General features: G+C 38.2%; 2 protein-coding genes across 4 annotated transcripts in view; both read right to left on the bottom strand.

Annotated features, from left to right (window-relative positions):
• LOC113111090 (rho guanine nucleotide exchange factor 10-like protein) overlaps positions 1-7181 on the bottom strand; it is a 101722-nt gene extending 94541 nt beyond the window's left edge. For both annotated transcript variants that reach the window (XM_026275547.1, XM_026275548.1), the window contains exons 1-3: positions 6873-7181; positions 1509-1766; positions 1249-1270 (exon numbers count right to left, since the gene is read on the bottom strand). In XM_026275547.1, the coding sequence (XP_026131332.1) occupies positions 1249-1270; positions 1509-1761 (275 nt within the window). In that variant the 5' untranslated portion in view covers positions 1762-1766; positions 6873-7181. The remainder of the gene's footprint in view (positions 1-1248; positions 1271-1508; positions 1767-6872) is intronic.
• A 10562-nt stretch (positions 7182-17743) lies between these two features.
• LOC113111089 (chromodomain-helicase-DNA-binding protein 5) overlaps positions 17744-23211 on the bottom strand; it is a 29947-nt gene continuing 24479 nt past the window's right edge. The window contains exons 30-40 of one of the 2 annotated variants that reach the window (XM_026275545.1): positions 23034-23193; positions 22279-22358; positions 22006-22204; positions 21837-21923; positions 21151-21312; positions 20877-20985; positions 20584-20716; positions 20310-20505; positions 20017-20180; positions 19795-19921; positions 17744-18649 (exon numbers count right to left, since the gene is read on the bottom strand). In XM_026275545.1, coding sequence (XP_026131330.1) covers positions 18522-18649; positions 19795-19921; positions 20017-20180; positions 20310-20505; positions 20584-20716; positions 20877-20985; positions 21151-21312; positions 21837-21923; positions 22006-22204; positions 22279-22358; positions 23034-23193 — 1545 coding nt within the window. In that variant the 3' untranslated portion in view covers positions 17744-18521. The remainder of the gene's footprint in view (positions 18650-19794; positions 19922-20016; positions 20181-20309; positions 20506-20583; positions 20717-20876; positions 20986-21150; positions 21313-21836; positions 21924-22005; positions 22205-22278; positions 22359-23033; positions 23194-23211) is intronic. The other variant, XM_026275546.1, reaches the window with a different exon arrangement.

Genomic DNA, 23211 nt, shown 5'->3' with positions numbered 1-23211 from the left:
TGGATTTTTCAAGCCTTCTCTCCACCAAAATGAATCCATCTCAACCTAGCTACCAAATCATGTAACACAGCAGTGAGTTGAGCAGCCCTACAGTAGTTCAGACTAACTATGCACTTTTGGGTCAGTCATTCATCCAGCAATTAGCCCAGTCCTGTGGCCAGCAACCAGTACAACTTTCTATGCAACTGTAGCTCAACCAAATATCCAACAACTAGCACAGGCCAGCTACCCATATGAATCTCAGGCTAGTGCCCAACAACCAGCACAAGCCAACTACCAGACTCTCAATCGAACTGTAAGGCCACTGGTTGCACAAGTCAGCAGCCAACAGTAACCAGGAGCCAGCTACTGCTCTGTGGCTCAAGCAGCCTGCAAATGGCACAATCTAGACATCTGTCTTTGGTCCAGCATGGCACCCAAATGGATTTTAAGCCAGAGCAGGCCCAAGGGGGACACATTTATTAGATTGGCTCCAAACTTTATTTATGCCAGGAGTATGTATCACAGCCCAATTACCAGCTTGCAGCAAAGCCAGGATAGAATGGGTATCATCCTCAATCCAAACTACTATCTTCAGCCTTGGCTCAGCACATCAAACCTGTCATAAAACATGGATACCAGGCCCCAGGGAAGCCTGGGCAGGGCACCTATGTGTCTGTGGTGTCACCCAGCAGATCTCCTGGACCACTGCAATCAACAGTCCTGGCCACTTTCAGACCAGCACAGCTGCCGGAACAGACGAGTTACCAGCCTCCAGTCATCACAAGCTGACAGTCTTTAGCTAAGCCTGCACTGCCTAGTTATGGTTTTGAATCACAGCCCAGTGGACATCAATCTGGAACTTTGAGACCATTGCAACAGCCTGGCTAAGCCAGGGCAAGATATGCATCAGCCCCATTTAAGCCTGTGCAATCCAACTACAAACTTTCAAGTAAGCCAGAACCTTCCAGCTACTAGCCTCAAATGTTGCCTAGCCACCTCTCACTACCCCAGTCTGTTTCTCTTCCCCACTCATGCCAGCATAGTCCAGTAACCAGGTACAGTAACTCTCAGTCTGGTTACCAGCATCATCAGACTATTACAAACCAAAATGTTCCTGGACCAGCTCAAAGTAGCCAGTGTTCGTCCCAAACCAGTTTCAGACTTTTGAAATAAGTGAAGTCATAGCTATTTACTTATGTTTGCAGATTGCTGGTTTTGGCTTGTGTTTGCTTTAATGTTTTGAAAGTAGCAAATGTGGCTTCTTACCTTTTGTTGGTAGGTGATGCATCTGTAAAGAAAATGAGGGGAAAGTGTTAAATTTACACAACCTAGTAAAGCTGGCTAATCTAAGATACAAAGAACATTTAAGACTTCCAAAGATTAAGCAGGTATATGCTGAAATAAGTTATCAGCTTTTGTATAGCAAAAGCTTGCCTTGAAAAGAAAAGAAAAGAAACGAAAAGAAAAGAAAAGAAAAGAAAAGAAAAGAAAAGAAAAGAAAAGAAAAGAAAAGAAAAGAAACTTACCAGTGTTGTAATAACTGGTACACTCCTGACCAGCAGGAGGTACTGCTTGGGATAAATCATCTGAATGTTTTTCCTGAGTCACTTCGAAGTCACTTGAATGTGTCTGACTCTGAGGCTCACTGCATTTTGCTATTTCATCTCCAGAGGTAGTTTTGCACTGTTGTTTCCTGATCTCCTCTTCAAAATTGATTTTTTCTTTCTGCTCTTCTTCTTCCTCCACATCCTTCTCCATGTACTGGTGAGCCGTGGACATAGGCTCTGTAAAAAAGGAAAAAAGTGATGTTACTTTGTACATCATACTTCACTGCATGCAAACAGTGAATCTAATCTAATCTAATTTAATCTAATCTAATCTAATGTAGGTCTTTTACTTGTGCTTCTATAAAGTCTGTATATATGATGACGAAGATCTATGTAAGGCATGTATTTATGACATTTACACCACCTACAGTTTGTTTACACAAACAAAAAAACAAAAAAATTTGTCTGTACGAATTGCAAGTTTATCTATCACTGGGATGTAATATTTTGGATCAACACACTATAAGATAACATCAAAACGATGTCATCAAACTGTAATTGTAAGCAACCCTGTTTTTTTTACTCCCCCTCATAAACCACTAAATACAGTTGATTACACATTCTTTAGTTATCACTTCTACACTGTCAAAAATAGCTTCATTTAATGAGTTGCACCATTTAAGGCAAAATACTCCCTCATCCCACATTTGGCAGTTTAATGACCTCACAATTGTTTCCTTTGCTGGCACAATTCCTTGCAGCAATACATCTGTTGATACCAGCTTTTAGATGAACTCACTATCCACAAGGACATGATTGTACAGGAATTACTTGGATTATTTTAAAAACGTTAGGGTTAAGGGAATAAATTACAGCTGGTTTTATGTGCAGAACACAAATTATGTCACAACCAGGCATATCAGGCAGAATATCAATTATGTGTTGAAGTCTATTTTCCCAAAACTATGTTTGCAATGGAATATTATGAGCTCAAATGACTACAAAAATTTGGTTTGCATAAAGGTATCATCAGATTTTGTTGTTGTTTTACCATATCTACATTCTTAGACTATACATAACTATACAGTAATGCATCACAAATTAGGCAGGCTCACTAGATTATTTAATCAATAATTAAGTATATGTCTTTTGCAACAGACACCATCACTTTGAGCCAAGATATGGTTTTCTGAAAACGTAACAAGAAATTATTTATCATTTATTCAAATACGGAATCAGGAAGGGAGTCTAAACAACACCAGACATGTTTTTCAGAATATAGCCTATAAGTGTGTCCATTCTGATAAAGCAATTGTGTCCAAGGCATTCTGTCCCTTACAGTGGACCACAAACACAGTTTCTCCAGCAAGCCCACTTCATCTTACACCACACACAATGGCCTCTTGTGATGAGACCTTGGAACAAACTCACAAAGCGTTGTTTCTGCATTCATCACTGAGGAATGCCTGGCTGTTTGTTAGATCACAAGTCAAAAGGTCAGTGGTATGTAATGTGATGTGAGAAATGGTGGGACCAAGCACTGCTAAAGAGAAAGGGTCGTCTGTCTCCAATATTTCATCCATTTGATAACAATGTATGACATGCAAGTCTCAAAGGGAATCACAGGAAAATGACACCATGATGACGCTGATTGGCTGATGGCACCTCAAACCTCAAACTTAAAATATATGAAAGACAATCCAAAAATATTTTCCTTGGGGGCAGTGCAAATGTGTTATTTACCTTTACTTGGAAGAACATTAATGCAAACTATATTGTAACTGTTTAAACATTTCTGATTGGCTGTTCATGTTGTAAAGCATATGCTGTTCTGTTTTCACTCTCTTGAAGAAGTTTAGCACCCTTAACAGAAGGTATTTCTGAAGAGATGTTATGATAATATTTTTTATATAGATTTCAGTAAAGTGCTCTTGATATGCCTCTTCTGTCTTCCCAAAGACAATTCAATATATTCTAGTTCAGTTTTAAACTAAAATCTTTTTTTTTTCATTTGTAACATTTAGAGTTTAAAATCTTTGAGAATAATACAAATGTAATTTATGTAAATTTATTTCATGTGCTTGCATTCTCATGAATAGAAAATTTATAATAGACTGCTGACCTTTACATTTCATTTTTTTTAACAGGTAAATCAATAATAAATATGATTTACCATGCTGGTCCCTGCAGCATCAATACCTGTCTGTGTTTGCATCTGTCTAATTTACCAGCTTCAACTACAGTACAGTAAGTAATAGATGCATTTGAACTGAAACATTTTGATTGGATTTATGATTGGATTTTTTATGTCAACCTCAATAAAATAAGAAGTGTTAATCAATATGCATACCTCTCTGGGTGTGGGGGGGTTTAGTGTTGTATGTCATGATGTATGTTTGCTGATTTTTATAACCGCAACAGCAACATAACAACAGCATTTACATTGTTTTTGATTAATATAAGAATATTCACAGCATTGTCACTTTTGAATACTATTATATTTTTCCTGTAGCCTTCAACCAACCCATCTTTGAGTTGCAAACCACCAGAAGACAACCAACGGTTCTTGTTAATAAAACTATGGAGGCGACAGTGTATCAACACAAGGAGTAAACGTCCTTCTCCGCTTCTTATCAGTATCCCAAGAGTCTGTCGCATTGAATAGCTGGAGTTACAACCAGACAGCTCAGGGATATGCTGACAGTGATTCATGATGTCATATTAAACCAAGACATAAACAAAGGATTGAAGAATGCAGTGCAAAATATTAAAATACAGTATGTCAGATAATAAAATAATGTTGTGTTGCAACTTGCGACGTGTATATTTATCTTCCACAATCTCCTTTCTTAATTTTAGTAGTATGTGAACAAAAACACCAGTGTGTTCTGACTTAATGGCTGGTTCCATGGAACTGCACCTTCCCCTTCTATTTAAACTGCAGGATGACTGTCCACACCTCTACATGTCCTCTATTGTCACAATTGCACATACTCAAAATGTGCCAGGTCAGCAGTGGCTGATTCTGCAGACCACAGACATGCAAGGATGCATTATTCATCCTTGGGGTTGTCTATAATTCACTTTTAAATCAATAGTTGCCAGTAATTGCCAAGCTCTGCCGTTTTGTTAGTTTTAAATATTATTATATTATCCATGTTTTTGTCACATCCCGCCTTGATTATTGCAGTGCCCTTTTCAGTGGTTAACCTGCCAGTTCCATGTTACAGTATATTCAAAATTCTGCGGCTAGACTATTCACCCACACCAAGCACTCTACCCACATCACTCCAGTTTTGTTAAATCTCGATTGGCTTCCTGGTATCTCTGTGAACTGCTCCTCCTGTACACCCCAGCTCGATCATTACACCCCTCTGATTCTGATCTTCTCAGTATCCCTCGATATCAACTTGCCTCAATTTGGGGGTCGATCATTCAATGTTGCTGAACCCAAACTCTGGAACTCTCTTCACCGATCTCTTCGCTTGTCAATACTATTCTTGAATTTAAACCACTTATTAAAACTTAGTATACTGAGATTCCTTTTTTCAAAGATTATCTTCACTGTAAAATGACCTTGAGGATTGGAGAGGCGCTATATAAATAAATGATTATTATTATAATATTATTATAGTATGTTAAAGTCAGGATGAAATGAAAGTTCAGTCTGTTTATTTAAATGCATGTTATAGATCTGGTTGTAAACAATTTATGTGTGCATATATGTTTTATTTAGGGAAAAAAATATTTTATTGTAACTCATAATATATAAAGCAGCTTTGATAAGCAACAACAACAACAAAAAATATCAACATTATATGTATAAAAATTCACAAATCAGCTATTGTTAATTTACCTTCATTTAAAATCCATCAACAGCTGGTGTATAAAATCAAGTCACACATTATATTTTTCCTTCTTTTTTTTCTTTTTTTTTTTTTTGGTAGTTATAGTCAGATTATTGGCTCAATTAAAATAAATAATAATAACAATAATAATAAACATCTGTTGCTAGTTCTGTTCCATTGCAACTTTAAAATAAAATGCATAGTCATGTGTAAATGACTGTAGCAAGGAATTCCACTGGCCACCCGATAATAATGATGCCAAAACACATATAACCATAAAAGACACAACAAAGAGAGTCATGTAACAAGTCATTGTTCAGTCAGATTGTTCATTCACATCCTCAAACCTTCAAAGCATAATGTGGTTTGTCATGCACAAGTTCAAAAGATCTGTTCGATTCTGTCTTTACATCTATAGAAACAATCACATAAAAGCTCAAGCTCCTCTTTCACCTTCTGAACATATAGTGTTTCGTGTCTCTGATGTAGTTGCGTAATGTGTTCTCTAACAGGACAGAGGGCTTCATACAAAATCTTTCACTTTCTGAAGACTTTCTCACACGCCTCAGGGTGCCTGACGGAAACCTTCAAATTCTCATTAACATGTAGACGAAAGCACCCTCCACCCAATATCCAGTATCACATGCACTAGGAGGCCCCTGTGTTTGTACATATGCCTCTGTCATCCCAGAGGGCCCAAAACCCCCTTTGGATTGAAGAGACAACTGACAGAGTGCATTTATACTGCAGCTTTCTCTCGGACATGCATGGACTGCTAATGACGCTGAACTGTCATTGCGAAAAAAAAAAAGGAGGGAAACATAACATGGCCCATTTTTAAACTGTCTAATTTTGGAATCGGGTAAAAGGAAGTCGGTGAAAGTTGAGTGGCAGCTAGATGCAGATTAGGAGTGCTGGGGTTGTGAGGCCCCTCAGTCCTACACAAGTATGTGATTATGAATCTTATGTTGGAATTAGTCCATAAAAGCTGCTCTAATTTCTCTCTAAATCAGATATGTGGTTTTACATAGAGTCTGAAAATATTCAATTCCCAGTTCGCGTTTAGCACCTCATAGTTGCATCTGTGTCTGGTTAGCAGTGGGGTAAAGGGATAGTTTACCCTCAAAAATTATTTCCTAACCCTCATATTGTTTCTAAGCTCTTTGACTTTCATTCTTCTGTAACAGAGAACAAGTGAAATATACGCAAAATATTATCTTTTGAGTTCCACTGAAAGTGAGCAAATTATTTTCTCTTTAACGGCCGGTGAGAGGGTTTCGGGGAGTGGGGGGGTCCCACTGTTTCCCAATGAGCCACTAAAATTAGGGAGAGTGCACAGTCGCCTCTTCTGTCTTCTCTGCTCCTACCCCCACTCTAGAGAAAAGACCCCTTTTCATGGTGCCCCTGCCTTTGTTGCATGAACAAGAAGCAAACTTAGAGCATTGGTGTGCACTAAAAAAGTGAAATTGATAGACTAATGAACAGCATAACTCACCTTTTTGTCCTCAGTAGTACTTCCACGGGAAAGCTTCAGCACCTCCCAAGAGGGACTTTAATCCCAGCAACCTCCCATGCACTTCCTGCTATGAAATCAGCTGCCTCCCTGAAATTCTCATCCTCCGTTTATCCGCTGCTGCCGGACTGAGGCCTCTGAGAGGGCGGCAAATACCCTGTGCTGTTTATTTTCCCACAGGCAGCAAGTTCCCTACTCCATGCACTAACCGCTCCACTCCTCCTCGCTCTCGTAGGCTTCCGTCACTCCCTTCTTTTCTCTCCTTCTTCCCTCCCCTGCTGTTGGACAGTTACAGCCCTTCTGAACAAGTATAATGGCTGTTAAGCTCCACCAATGGCTGAGCTGCTGGCAGACTTGTCATCCAATTAGAGTCAGGTTAGATGACCAAGGGGCAGGGTCTAGAGAGCTAAAGGGAAAAACAGAGTATGACAAGCATGGAAGGGAGGGAGAGAGACAGACAGAAACAGAGAAAGGGATTACAGCATCTCTAAGCTGGCCAAAAGTGGAATCAATAGTATTAGCTAAGTGGGTGAACATTGAGTATTGTGCAATTCATCATTTATAAATAAATTATGTCTTTGAAAAACATTTTAAATGATACATTTTGAAAAATACTTTTTGAAACTATAATGTTGAAAAACATTTGGATTGTTTTGTAAATAGAGAATTAATTGAAAAAAACCTTATTGAAGATGTATTATTATTATTAAAACATATTACAACTATGTTTGTGTAGAAGTCATGTAACATTTCAGTACCTAATTTTCTTAGGTTAAACTAAAACGGCATTCATTTAATTAGAACAAACACAAATTGTGTACAAACAGATTTATGAAATATTTACACAGAAATGTAAATATTTATATGACCCATTAAGAAAATACACACTGAGTGCAAAGTAAAATAGTCTATAGTCTAGAGACTATAGTTAAAAATGGTTAAAATATTTTATTTTCCATTTTATTTTATGAATTTAATGTTATGTTTATTTATGATAAACTTAATTCGAATGCTGTCTACATCATGCGTAATATAATCTGGTAGTCTAGGTCTATGGTTAATATAATTTAGACTATTGCTGCACATTTCTTTGTGAAACTGAAATATATAAAAAAAAAAAAAAAAAATGAATCTGTGGCCCAGGTACCAGTATGTGGCCCAGCCCAGTGGCCAAAAACCAGGACAGACCAGATATCAGCCTGTCTCCCAGCCCAGTGGCCTGCAGTCAGCACAAACCAGCTACAAATCAGCACAAACCAGCTACCAATCTGTGGGTGCTTCTCAAACAGAAGGCTGCAACCTATGAAGACTGCAGTACTGCATATATAGGCTAACATGTCATCAAATGTCACCGAAGACCATCTTAATCGGAAGGACCCTTGGGAGGCAGCCTTCGTTTCACGTCCTTCATTCAGCTGAATTTGAAGGATGCATGGGATGTATCCTCCACGACCTTCAGTCACCCACAATCCTTTGTACCCATTCCATTTCATGAAAATAAACTGATGAAACATGAGTCAGTACTGAGCTTGTCTGAATTTATAATGAGATGTAAGACAGAAATGTTTTCGACATTAAAGGATAGAGGTTATGTTTTGTTTTGGTGTAAATTACTTACTAAACTTACTGTGACTCATTGTATTGCATTAATAGAAAGCTAAATAATATAACGGTTTGTAATGGGCTGTAATGGGGAACATATGTGACTTAGCCACGTGCACTTACTAGAGTGTCTCATTCTAGCGTTTAATGCTGAGGAGGACCTTAGCCTACGAAACTCTGAAGGACTGAACTAGAAGGGAGTCTTCCTGTTTGAGAAGCACCCTGTGTCTCAGCCTAGTGCCCTGCAGTCAGCACAAGCACACGTCCAGTCTGTGCCGCAGCCCAGTGGCCAAAAACCAGGTAAGACTCGATATCAGCTAGCTCCCAGCCCAGTGGCCTGCAGTGAGCACAAGCACACTGCCAGTCTGTGCCCCAGCCCAGTGGCCAGTCTGTTTCTATTCGGCGTAGATTCCAGCACTTTTCTACGCCAGAGCAGTCAAGTTATGAGTCTCTTTCCAGTTTTGGTTCCCAACCCCAAGAGCAACCTGGTAATGTGCATCTTGCTTCAAACTATGAGTCTGTGTCACCGTCTGTGCAGCCTGACATTCAGGATACAGCACCACTATGTTCCCAGACTACTCTAAACAAGCGCTTATCACCAGGTATGTGGAGACTGTTGCAACAAGCGAACTTATAGCTGCATAGTTGAGTTAACCTTGTTCAGTGGGTCTCTGAGTGTTTTTCTTTTTTATATATAAATCACTTAAACAGACTTGTCGTTTTGTTGTTTGCCATTTTTCTTTTCTGCTATCCAAGTCCTCAAAGGGTTTAAATGTGGTCTACTGATGCAGGAATAAATTATGTTAGGTGTGTGATCGCTTCTAGGACAAGTAGGGGAATACTTTTTTTTTTTTTTTCTAATATTAATGGAAGTTAAATATCTCTGGCCTGTGGAGTTCTAGATTGGCGCAAATATTTACCTCATGTTAGATTTTCATCTTTGTGTGGTGTTCCCTTAGTTGTGGCAAACTAGTTTGTGTCCTGTACACAGGTTTATTATACAATGACATCACTAGTATGTATTTCTAGGTGGTTGTCATAGTGTGCATATAACTCCAGAAAGTCTAAATCTACTTAATGTTATTATCTAGTCAAACAACTAAGACAAACAGATGTTTTAATTTGTTAAACAAATGGAATGAGTCCCTGAACAAAGAGGGGGCTCAAAATCAAAAGTTCCACTTAGTATCTTGTGTAGCCACCAGCTGCTGCTACTGTGCATCTCATCCTCGCTGTAAGACATTACCTCACTTTTCATCCAAGGTTCTCAAACATATCTCAGTTGACACATGGGATGACACTGCAAGGGCGATCAACTGTTCTTCCTGTCTCCCTGTAGCACTGTCTTAGGCCTCTTACAGTGCGTTATGGACATCGCAGTTTATTCCTCTGACCACATATGTGGTCGTTATGTCTCCCTGCAGCAGGACTGTGGAACGTTCAGCCAGATGATCAGGGACAACTTTCTTCTGGGGTTTTTCAGAATCAGTAGAAAGGTCTTTTTACTGTACTAAGTTATTACAACTGTGACCTTAATTGTTTTTTGGCAAACAGCTATTAACAACTGTGGAAAAAAAACAATATTTCCAGTATGAAGAAAAACAAACACTCCCTCCGAAATCTTTCAGTAAGGAAATGACAAACTGAGTTTACCTGAAATACATACCAATAAACTGCAGGGGGCATCAGCGATCCACCATCCAATGATCAGAGCCAGCCAGCAAGAAGATAAAATACACAAAGAATCATATAAATGTACATATTATAAATTATGGCAACTCTAAAGCGATTTTCACGATTCGAATCGAAAGCGATTTTTTTTGCATTCATGAAATTCACAATCTGGCAGTACAGTACATTGTGAAGGCATATCTCTAAATGCAGTTTAGACCCACACACAATACAGAAACAAAATTCCTCTACTTTCAGTCTGTGCAAAAAAAAAATTAGTTGTAGCCTACGTTTTCAAAATAGCCTACTATACCTTGGTACACACTAATTCTAATCTCGCACACTATTTAGCATGGATAGTATGAATTTTGGAACGTAGAGTTAGCGATTTTACTGTGATAATGGCTTTGACACCTGAACCTAATAATTGTATATTACAGGTTTTCATGACAACTGATTGTAAAAACTTTATTGCCCCCTTAGGGGCAGTTTGTTCTGCAGCATGATATTTTTTATACCACATACAGGCAAGACAGACAAATGCTCAACATTAATAGCACATTAAGAAAGGACAAAACATTAAAAACGACCTCTTTCTATTTTAATTAAGCAAATTGATGGCATATGGAACAAACACAAATTGAAATCTGTTTGTTTTAGCTAGAGGGACCCTATAGAAGGGGCCTGAGGAGGGTCTGAGATGAATCATGAAGAGGGTGAGATGTGTCAGATATGTGATGTGCTTTCTTTATCACCTGAATGTCAAACAAATCTGTTGTCCCAGGTAATTCCACACACATTACTTTACTGCAGTTAGTGACAACCTTTGATAGAGAATTCTTTTGTTTGACCTTTAAAGAGACAGACCAGCAAATCAGTGAAAAGTTCAAATCGATTCCACATAAAGTATGCCTTATAAAAATCAGTCATCAATGTCTTATCAATATTTAATTTGGCTCATTTCCGCAGACAAAGTCTTTATTGGCTCATCTTACACAATCTATTGGTAATTCAATGTAATTCATTATCGATAATAGTGCCTAGGTACTTTCGACCAATTCAATCAAATGAATTCTGAAGAGTTTGAGGCTTTCATGAAATTGTGCCGAAAAACGGTTCATTACTCGAAGCTTTCAATAGAATGCACATTTGGCGACATCTAGTGGTCGGACTTGTTTTCTTCACCATATCTGACAAATCATTGTGGAGCAGAGGATGGACCAGCCCAAACACATTACCAGTCTGTGTCTCATCCTGGTGGACAGGCACGTTACAAACCTCCATCATATCCCATCAGCCTACAGTCAGCATAAGCTGGTTACCAGTCTCTATCCCTGCCCACTAGCCTTGAACAACCAGGACAGGCTCATTACCCGAATGTTACAACTAAGTGGCCTGCAGTCAGCACAAGGCAGCTACCAGTCAGCAAAAGCCTGTTATCAGTCGGTGTCCCAGCCAAGTGGCTTACAATCCGCACAAGCCAGCTACCAGTCAGTGTAAGCCCACATCTCAGCTGGCCCACACTGGGTTTCAGCTCTCTATGCCAGAAGAGTCAAGTTTCCGGTCTTGATTCCCAGGCCCTGGAGCAAGCTAGTTATGTTTATTCCTTCTGGCTATGAGACTTCTTTGCTGTCTCTTCAGCATGGCTTTCGGGATCCAAAACCACTGCTTTCCCAACTTAAAGCAAGAGTTTGTCTTCAGGTGTGAGGCGTTTGCAACAAGTGAATTCAGAGCTGAATAACTGCTGTCTTTCGTGATTTAATGATTTGTGTGTGAGTGTGTTTTGATTTTCACTGGCTTTGTCAATTTAGATGAGCAAAGGACTCGTTTGTGGTCTAAAAACTATATTTAGAGACTAATGTTTTCTCTGTAATTTCCCACTATTAAATAAATACCCTAAACATCTATTACAGGTCCTTCTAAAAAATTAGCATATTGTGAAAAAGTTCATTATTTTCCATAATGTAATGATAAAAATTAAACTTTCATATATTTTAGATTCATTGCACACCGACTGAAATATTTCAGGTCTTTTATTGTTTTAATACTGATGATTTTGGCATACAGCTCATGAAAACTCAAAAAAAAAAGGTTCTCTAAACGAACTATTAACCTAATCATCTGAATCAACTAATTAACTCTAAACACCTGCAAAAGATTCCTGAGGCTTTTAAAAACTCCCAGCCTGGTTCATTACTCAAAACCGCAATCATGGGTAAGACTGCTGACCTGACTGCTGTCCAGAAGGCCATCATTGACACCCTCAAGCAAGAGGGTAAGACACAGAAAGAAATTTCTGAACGAATAGGCTGTTCCCAGAGTGCTGTATCAAGGCACCTCAGTGGGAAGTCTGTGGGAAGGAAAAAGTGTGGCAAAAAACGCTGCAGAACGAGAAGAGGTGACCGGACCCTGAGGAAGATTGTGGAGAAGGACCGATTCCAAACCTTGGGGGACCTGCGGAAGCAGTGGACTGAGTCTGGAGTAGAAACATCCAGAGCCACCGTGCACAGGCGTGTGCAGGAAATGGGCTACAGAGAAGCAGCACTGGACTGTTGCTCAGTGGTCCAAAGTACTTTTTTCGGATGAAAGCAAATTTTGCATGTCATTCGGAAATCAAGGTGCCAAAGTCTGGAGGAAGACTGGGGAGAAGGAAATGCCAAAATGCCTTAAGACCAGTGTCAAGTGCCCACAGTCAGTGATGGTCTGGGGTGCCATGTCAGCTGCTGGTGTTGGTCCACTGTGTTTTATCAAAGGCAGGGTCAATGAAGCTAGCTATCAGGAGGTTTTGGAGCACTTCATGCTTCCATCTGCTGAAGAGCTTTATGGAGATGAAGATTTCGTTTTTCAGCACGACCTGGCACCTGCTCACAGGGCCAAAACCACTGGTAAATGGTTTACTGACCATGGTATTACTGTGCTCAATTAGCCTGCCAACTCTCCTGACCTGAACCCCATAGAGAATCTGTGGGATATTGTGAAGAGAAAGTTGAGTGACACAAGACCCAACACTCTGGATGAGCTTAAGGCCGCTATCGAAGCTTCCTGGCCTCCATAACACCTCAGCAGTGCCACAGGCTGATTGCCTCCATGCCACGCCGCACTGAAGCAGTCATTTCTGCAAAAGGATTCCAGACCAACTATTGAGTGCATAACTGAACATAATTATTTGAAGGTTGACTTTTTTTGTATTAAAAACACTTTTCTTTTATTGGTCGGATGAAATATGCTAATTTTTTGAGATAGGAATTTTGGGTTTTCATGAGCTGTATGCCAAAATCCTCAGTATTAAAACAATAAAAGACCTGAAATAATTCAGTTGGTGTGCAATGAATCTAAAATATATGAAAGTTCAATTTTTATCATTACATTATGGAAAATAATGAACTTTTTCACAATATGCTTTTTTTTTTAGCAGGACCTGTATTTGCAATAAGACAGTAACTGTCAGATACTACAGTGGCACCTTTTCTAAGACCTGTCAGACCAGCCATCCACACAAACACAAACACACACACACACACGCGATGCAAAAACATGACTTTGAATTTTTATTAATTAGTTCACCACAGGATCTTAGACTTAAATTAGAAGCAAACACTGGCAAAATTATTGGAGAGGATTTATTAAAACATTAAACAAATACACTGAGTACAAAGTGAAATGATAGTAATTCACTTATCTGTTTTTGATATTCCTATCTCTTCAGAATAACAATACTGTTTACTTTTTTTGTTTTACCCCCACAGCTGTTTAGAGACCAGGACATAGATCCCTCTGGTTTAAAGTAATCTAAAGACATCTCACATGTTATGCGTTTGTTGCAACAAAGGTGTCTAGACCAGGGTCTTTTGGTAGCTTTTGAAGCCTAGTGTACTTGACTGAAAAGACTTCTCTAATATTAGACTGAAGCTTTTTAATTACTTCATACATTCATTTTGGCTTCAGTTTGATTGCATTTAAATGGAGCTTAATGTCAATAGCAATACTGTGATAAAAAGTACGATTGAAATGGTGTAAACTCATTACACATGATTAAACCAAAACTCAATTTCACAACACATTTTATACTGCCGAGACTCTCTTTATAACCTTGGATTTAAGGTCCCTTGACTCTTGAGGCGGCCTTAGTGTTTCATTGAAATCATTTGAGTTTTTTCTAGCGCAAGTGTGCATGTGAACATTTAACTGCATTTTCTCCACATTCATAGTTTACACAAAAATGATCATCTTGAACCCCTTAAGTTAAAACTACTGCAAATGAAGCTCTGATCCCGTTTACGGTCAGCCATGACACTTCAGTGCCATTTACATTGATGCTGAGATGCAGTAAACAAACAGAATACTTTGTCTACATTAATTAACATGACATACCACAGACTGAAACTGAGTATAGAAGTTATTAAAAGAGGTTTCTACTGCGTTTGAAATGGCACATACAGTATTGTTCAAAATAATAGCAGTACAATGTGACTAACCAGAATAATCAAGGTTTTTAGTATATTTTTTATTGCTATGTGGCAAACAAGTTACCAGTAGGTTCAGTAGATTGTCAGAAAACAAACAAGACCCAGCATTCATGATATGCACGCTCTTAAGGCTGTGCAATTGGGCAATTAGTTGAAAGGGGTGTGTTCAAAAAAATAGCAGTGTCTACCTTTGACTGTACAAACTCAAAACTATTTTGTACAAACATTTTTTTTTTCTGGGATTTAGCAATCCTGTGAATCACTAAACTAATATTTAGTTGTATGACCACAGTTTTTTTAAAACTGCTTGACATCTGTGTGGCATGGAGTCAACCAACTTGTGGCACCTCTCAGCTGTTATTCCACTCCATGATTCTTTAACAACATTCCACAATTCATTCACATTTCTTGGTTTTGCTTCAGAAACAGCATTTTTGATATCACCCCACAAGTTCTCAATTGGATTAAGGTCTGGAGATTGGACTGGCCACTCCATAACATTAATTTTGTTGGTTTGGAACCAAGACTTTGCCCGTTTACTAGTGTGTTTTGGGTCATTGTCTTGTTGAAACAACCATTTCAAGGGCATGTCCTCTTCAGCATAGGGCAACATGACCTCTTCAAGTATTTTAACATATGCAAACTGATCCATGATCCCTGGTATGCGATAAATAGGCCCAACACCATAGTAGGAGAAACATGCCCATATCATGATGCTTGCACCTCCATGCTTCACTGTCTTCACTGTGTACTGTGGCTTGAATTCAGAGTTTGGGGGTCGTCTCACAAACTGCCTGTGGCCCTTGGACCCAAAAAGAACAATTTTACTCTCATCAGTCCACAAAATGTTCCTCCATTTCTCTTTAGGCCAGTTGATGTGTTCTTTGGCAAATTGTAACCTCTTCTGCATATGCCTTTTTTTTAACAGAGGGACTTTGCGGGGGATTCTTGAAAATAGATTAGCTTCACACAGACGTCTTCTAACTGTCACAGTACTTACAGGTAACTCCAGACTGTCTTTGATCATCCTGGAGGTGATCATTGGCTGAGCCTTTGCCATTCTGGTTATTCTTCTATCCATTTTGATGGTTGTCTTCCGTTTTCTTCCACGTCTCTCTGGTTTTGCTCTCCATTTTAAGGCATTGGAGATCATTTTAGCTGAACAGCCTATCATTTTTTGCACCTCTTTATAGGTTTTCCCCTCTCTAATCAACTTTTTAATCAAAGTACCCTGTTCTTCTGAACAATGTCTTGAACGACCCATTTTCCTCAGCTTTCAAATGCATGTTCAACAAGTGTTGGCTTCATCCTTAAATAGGGGCCACCTGATTCACACCTGTTTCTTCACAAAATTGATGACCTCAGTGATTGAATGCCACACTGCTATTTTTTTGAACACACCCCTTTCAACTAATTCAACTAATTGCCCAATTGCACAGCCTTAAGAGCGTGCATATCATGAATGCTGGGTCTCATTTGTTTTCTGACAATCTACTGAACCTACTGGTAACTTGTTTGCCACGTAGCAATAAAAAAATATACGAAAAACCTTGATTATTCTGGTTAGTCACATTGTACTGCTATTATTTTGAACAATACTGTAGGAGATGCCGTCTTTATGGTAACATCTGATCTCCATATAAAGTGCGCTGCTTAAAGACAGTTACACAAGGCAGATTATTTCAAATTGAAACAAAAACAATTCATATACATACCACTTATGGCACCAGAACAATCAAGTCAACACTATCCATAAGCTTGGCTTAGTAAAACCAACGCACTTAGGGTCCATGTTTTCAGTAATTCACAAAATGTCAAGCAAAATGCATCTGACAATAAAAGGATATGATATTAATGATACAAAACGGGGAGAATCAAGTTTACAAATGAAAAGGAGCTGAATGTGAGGAATTCAAGAACATGGTCGAAACAATGCACGAATCTCCCTGTGGAACATTATTCACTTTGTTCCAGAAACTAAAAACAGAAATATTCCAGACATGCTGTTGATTGCATGAATATAATATTATAAAAGTACGTAACAATATTAGAATAATAGAATATCATTTCTTTTTGAGAAGTGTCCCTCACTTTGTAAAATCAAACAAAATGCCTTTACAAAAATGCATTGTACCAGAAATGTGAAACTTGTATTGTGTTGAAGCACCTACATGACTTATTCAGCAAAATTGAAATTAAACCGAATTTATATAAAACAACTGAACATACAAAGTTGTGAGACTGCTTTTATACGTAACCAAAATTTCCAGGCTTATGGAATTGTGTGCAGACTTTTTTTTCAACGTTAAAGTCTGTATAATTACCCTATACATTTCCATGGCAAGTGAATTACTTTAAATAATTTTGTTTTGCTTTTTACAAACCAAGGGACATATCAAAATATTTTTGAAGTATTCAACAGCTTGCCAGATTATTTGAATAGCGTACACATTGCATTTAAAATGAAACCTTCTATTAAAGTTGTGTTAATTTTTTTCAAGATTTTCAAACTATTAGCTCATAGTTCATGAAACATTTCATTTGCCATTGATTTAATACTGCTCTATTATTGAATTACATTTAGTTCAATAATAATGAACGTAACTTTTTCAGAAATTATCAAACATATGCCATTACAAAAGAAGAAAAATGATCTCAGTCACACAAATGTAACAGGCTCTTCAAATATGCTTCATTTTTGTTAATGTTTTTCTAAGATTCGTTTTCGCTGATCGTGGATTCTGAATGCATTGCCACAGATTTCGCTTTTGCTTTGCAGTTTGGAGTTTTGACACAAACCTCTCGTGGGGGCGGGGCTAACAGTGATCTACTCTGATTGGATAGTCAGCTTTTGATGGACAGGTGCTCTCTGACCGGGAAGTACAGACGTCACTCAGTGGCTCGCGCTGAAATGAAAAACTGCGAAGCAAAAGCGAAATCTGTGGCAATGCATTCAAGAATCCACGATCAGCGAAAACGAATCTTTGAAAAACATTAACAAAAATGAAGCATATTTGAAGAGCCCGTTACATTTGTGCAACTGTGTTAATTTTTTTCATTTTCATTGTGTTTTTCTTCTTTTGTAATGGCATATTTTTGATAGTTTCTGAAAAAGTTACGTTCAGTTTTATAACGTTTCATTCATTTTTATTGAAGCAAATGTAATTCCATACTCTATCCATACTGTGGTGCAATCTGTCATTTTTTATAGTGAGTATTATTTAGTACTCCATGTGATTTAACACAAGGCAGCTCTTATGATCTTAGGATACTGATAATTTTAAGTGTACACTCTTTTTTCATAATGTAAAGAATTTTTTAACATTCATGGTCAATGCTCTTTTTCTCTTCAAAGAGGAATTTAAACTTAAAAAAACAATCCAGAACAACTGAAAAAGGAAACATGAGTGGTGACGTACTGTAAAATCATCTTTGTCATTGCACTATTCTGTCTTTAGATGCACTACACAGCAATAACCTGCAGGGGCAGCAACGATACACAGTCCATGAGCATAGTCAGGAGCAAAGCACAGGCTGGCCAGAAACTAGTTGCACCTCCAGATGGCTCATTGTTAGCAGAGAAGAAAAAATCTTCATGGCCAAGAAAAACCAGCCATGATGTAAAAATAATAATTATAATAAAAAAATAAAAATAAAACAATGGTGCCCTCTTCATAAGCGTCCTTAGTAACTGAACAAGATATTTGTAGAAGTTGAAAAAAAAAGTAAAAAAAACCTGAACTCTGCCGAATAAAACTTACAGGTGCGTACAAGTATAGATTCTGAAAGACAAAAGTGCAAATGATAAGGTTTGCTGTTTAATATTTATCGTTTGGAGGAGTTCTCCACAGTTTTGTCCTATTGTACAGAAAGAGTACGGAATGGCTGCGTGCTAGTCCTCAATGCATATAACATCACTAGGTTTGCCTGATTTCAGATCAGGTGTGGCCACATCTCGCAGAGCATCATTGGTCTTCTTCTCTAGGTGACTGCTTGGGCCCGGAGGTCCGTTTGTGGACACTAAGAAGAAGTAAACAGAAGAATAAAATTTCTATATACAGTATTTATCTATTTAATGACTTTCTCAGTCAGCTAAATCTTATTCTCAGACTGCTTGCCCACAGTGTTATATTAGTATTATTTGTATGCTATTATAGAATGCATTATCGTTTTGATTTAGCTTTTGTCTTGATATTTTTATTAATTTCGTCATGTGTAATTTAGTAATTTCGTCATTTAGTAATTTCATCGTATTAATATTTTGATTTAGCTTTTTTCATGACATTTTAATTCTAGTTTTAGTAATTTGTTACATACTTTTGTATTAGTTTAAGTAATTTTAGTATAAACATTAATTTCAGTTAATATTTATTTAAATTCAGTAGTTTTAATTTTATTTAACAATAACAAAAAAAAAAACTAATCACAGAATCTCCGAAAGTTCCCTTGGTAACAAACTAGAGATTGATGTACTGTAGATATCTGTGCACTAGTTTACTGTTGGTGTCATCTGTTTCGGATAAACCAGCTCCTTCTGCAGAACACAGATAAAAGATATTCAAAAAGATATTTTGAAAATTCTGTGGGCATTTTTCAAAATGTTTGGAATGGCACGAAGACGAGTAAAGGCCCGTTCTCACCAACGACAATAACTACAATAACAAAAACATCGTTTTAATAATAATTTTAAATGTAAAAGAAGAGTCCATGCAACTACTACAACAAACACAACACATACATATAATAAACAGAATGTAATCGTTGATTTTATTTATTTAACCTTTAACCAGACAAGTTTTTATTTTCAATTACAACCTGACAGGAGAATTAATATCTCCTGAGAAACATACAAAAAACATACATTACAGGGCATAAAAATCCATAAAAATCTCAATTAAAATATTTTCAGGTTGAGGTAAGAGCACTCACTAGTAATTTTTCAAATGCACATTCCAGAATAATACGCACATACTGCAATATTTGTGCTTTGGAGTGGATGTTCATACAGTTATCGCTATAGTTATCTTTATAGTTATTGTCTTGGTGAGAACAGGCCTTAAATGTTGAAAAACTGTTCATTTTTTAGTGTACTGTTCCTTTAACCAGACCACTAGGTTTTTGATTATTATGTGCTCTTCATTTCAAAGCTAATGTAGGCCACTAACCGCTGACGTACGGCCCCAGGGGCATCTGGCTGTAGTTCACCATCGCAGTGCCTCCAGGTCCACGGAACCCTCCGGCGAAACCACTATTATACATCTGAGAACAGCCGAAAGAGCCCTGAGGGAAAGGCTGAGGGGAGATGAAACAGACCATTCTTATATGAGGACCATCTATTATTCATCTTATATGGATTGCACATATGGCAAAAGACGTGTGACGCTGACCTGCTGAGGTGGCGGCTCGTTGCCCCGGCTGGTGAGTCTGCTGAGGATGCCCCGCTCGGACATCTGGAGCCGGGCGGACACGGGTGGGACCCGCGAAAGCATGGAGGGCAACCGCGTCACATCAGCCTTCATATCGCTTAACAGTTCCTCCAGCTGATTCAACACTGAAACAACACCAGTGAACAACATGTACATTTAGTTTCTGTTCGGTTGATCAAGCTATTGTTATGAACAGCAAGCAACATGGGGCAGTTCCAAGCATCAGGGTGTTTATTATATTTTTAGAAAATGACCTTTGTGCAGCACAGCATTGGCTGGCTTGTTACCAGCCAGTGACTCTTTGGAGAGGTGCTGATGGGACTCAGCCAGGCACTCCACCTCTGCGAAACGTGTGTTGAGGGCCATGGCGTGGTGACCGGGATCCTGAGTCATATTCAGGTATGCCGCGCGCCGAAGCTGCTCCTCAATTACCAAAGCCTGTTCCAGGAGCTAAAATGTGGATGAAGAATGTGTGAATATAAAAGTCTATTTTGAATGGATTCCAATAAAACACGCAGTAGCTTGTACCTTAAAACGTCTGGCAAGAAATTTATTCTTCATTTCTAAGTAGTTCCCTTTGTGCATTTCAGTCTTGAAAGGCTCATTGAGGATGGCGTACCGTGGGTCGTTCTGAATGTCCTGCCAGCGGGCATAGCCATGTCTGAGAGCACCTGGTTAAGGATTTGCTTCATATACTGAAAATACTTTACTCACAATTACAATGAAGCTCACAACCTGAAGATTTTTTGTTGTTGTTGTTGAAATGATTAAAGGAATAATAAGACAGCTCAAATGCGCAGTGGAAGGAACAGTGAGGATACGTTACGATGCCAGCTAGCAGCCAGTAGTCATGGCGACGGTGCCAGATGTCGTACATTTTGCCAGATGATACAGCTGCGCGCTCCTCGTTCTGCCATAGCGTGTGCAATTCTGAAAACACGTAAACACTCATGCACATCCATGCATTCTTGATCTCTCCTATCATTCACCAGAATTTTTCATCTGCTGTCCATGATTCAATACGTAACCGATGTGTTGACGCCCCGTTGAAGCGAGACAGCAAATCAGAACATCGTCAATAAGACTACAACTCACCTGTGAATCCTCCATCTGCGATGTTAAACATGAAACGAGTCTTGACGCTGTTCTTGTCATCTCTGTGGCTCTCATCCACGTCGTCCCTCGAGTCTTTCTCTCCATTCAGTTGGTTCTCAGGAGGGCCTTCAGATTTTACATCATCAGGAATGGCTTCAGAAACTACACAGTTTGACACAGAAGTGGGTGGTACTTTTTATTTTTTATTCGGTTCACTTTTTATTATTAAACTGACATAGAAATCTCCTTCCAATTTTTACACACATTTTGTCAAACACACATTTTTTGTCAAAAAACGTTTTTTACATTTATAAAAAAACAACTTTATTTTATATATTTTTATTTGATCATTTATCAAATATATGTTTATTTTCAAAACGTTGACTATTTAATTAGGATGTCTGTTTAATTTTTAATGCTGGAAAAATACAAAAATCTGAAAGAAGTTATCTAAACAAAAATAATTTGATAACGGGATCTGTGCAACAAACATCTGAAGTTTAAGCACCTCCTTTTTCTGACATTTACATTTGTTAAAAAAGGTTTAGGTACAGTTTTGTACCCATTTAGTTTTGTTTATGTTTATGTTATGTTTTTTTAAGGTGCCAGTCTGAAGATAAAATGGATCTGGAATCTCGACCGCTCCTTTTATTCTGTTTCTGGAAACACAATGAACAAATACTGACCTGGTTTTTGCTCCTTATCATCTATTTTTGCTGGGCTGGGTTTATTTTCCCCTCTCTCCGGAGAAGTTTCTTTCTCTTTACCACAGTCTTGAATAAACAAAATATTTGAATATTTTGTTTATTGAGAGAAATGTTTTATAGAATAATATGCATGGTCTAGAACCCTCACCTGAAGGTGTCTGATTGGCTGACTGCTCACTAGGCTTACTGGGCGGCTGTGCTTGATTGGACGATGGCTCTGAATGGACAATAGGGGTGTCATTCTTCTCACTCTCTTCCATTCCTTTTCCTTCTGGACTTCCGCTTTTTGGTTCTTCTCCCTCACTGTTCTTCTCTGGTGCAGTGGAGGGTTCTGACATAAGTGGCTGCTGTAAGAAGATAGAGATTTTAATAAAGGACAAAAAAAAAAAAAGAAGATATTTTTGGATGACTTCAGTCTGACCTCAGGGTCCAGTGATTTGGTACTCTCTGGTTCTGTAATCTCCTTGTCTTCTTGAGAACCGGACACTGACTCTGTCTTTTCTGTAAAAACAAATGTTACTGTCCAGTTAACCACAAACAACCAGTCGTGGACATACGCACACACACTAGGGCTGGGTTTCGGGATAAAGTTCATTAATCAATTTGCTTTTGATTCCCAAGTTTGTGATTCCATTTCAGTTTGATTCAATATAAATTATTCTGGATACATATCAAGTACAATATATGACATATTTTCTCAAGGAAATATATAAAATAAATGAGTCAGGTTGTTACCACCAAGTTAAAACTAACTTTACAAGTACATAATTATATTTCTTCTGCAATTAGTTTTTTGAAATATACACATTTAAAACAGACTTGAATAATCGATTTTTGGGATTTAAGAATCAATAATGTTTAGTAAAAATGAGAATCGATTAAAATTGAGAAATTTTTACCCAGCCCTAACACACACACACACATACATTGGTATTGGTGGTTTACGGGACTCTCTATAGGCATAAAGGTTGTTATTCTGCACAAATTGTATTTTCGCCCTACATCAACCCTACCTGAAACTACCCTTTACAGAAAACTAAAAGAAAAACCTTTTAGTATGTTTTTTGTATTACAGTACAGGGCAGTGTCCTCATAAACCACCTTCACATTGTTAGACCTGTCATACCCATATCATTATACAAATTTGTGTCCTCATAAGTGCACACTTTCACACACCTGAAGGAACAGGTGTGCTCGGTTGAGTCGGAACCGGACTGGCAGGAACAGGCGTACTGGGGTCCGATGAGACACTTTCAGTAAGTTTTTTCAGCTCCAATCCCACAGGAATCAAATCCGGTGTACTAAACTTCCCATTCACATGCTCAAACTCCTGAACCTATACACACATTCACAT

This window comes from Carassius auratus, chromosome 11 (genome assembly GCF_003368295.1).
Source record: "Carassius auratus strain Wakin chromosome 11, ASM336829v1, whole genome shotgun sequence".
NCBI lineage: Eukaryota > Metazoa > Chordata > Actinopteri > Cypriniformes > Cyprinidae > Carassius > Carassius auratus.
Note: the sequence above shows the minus strand (reverse complement) of the source record. Positions and strands in the feature narration are given on the sequence as shown.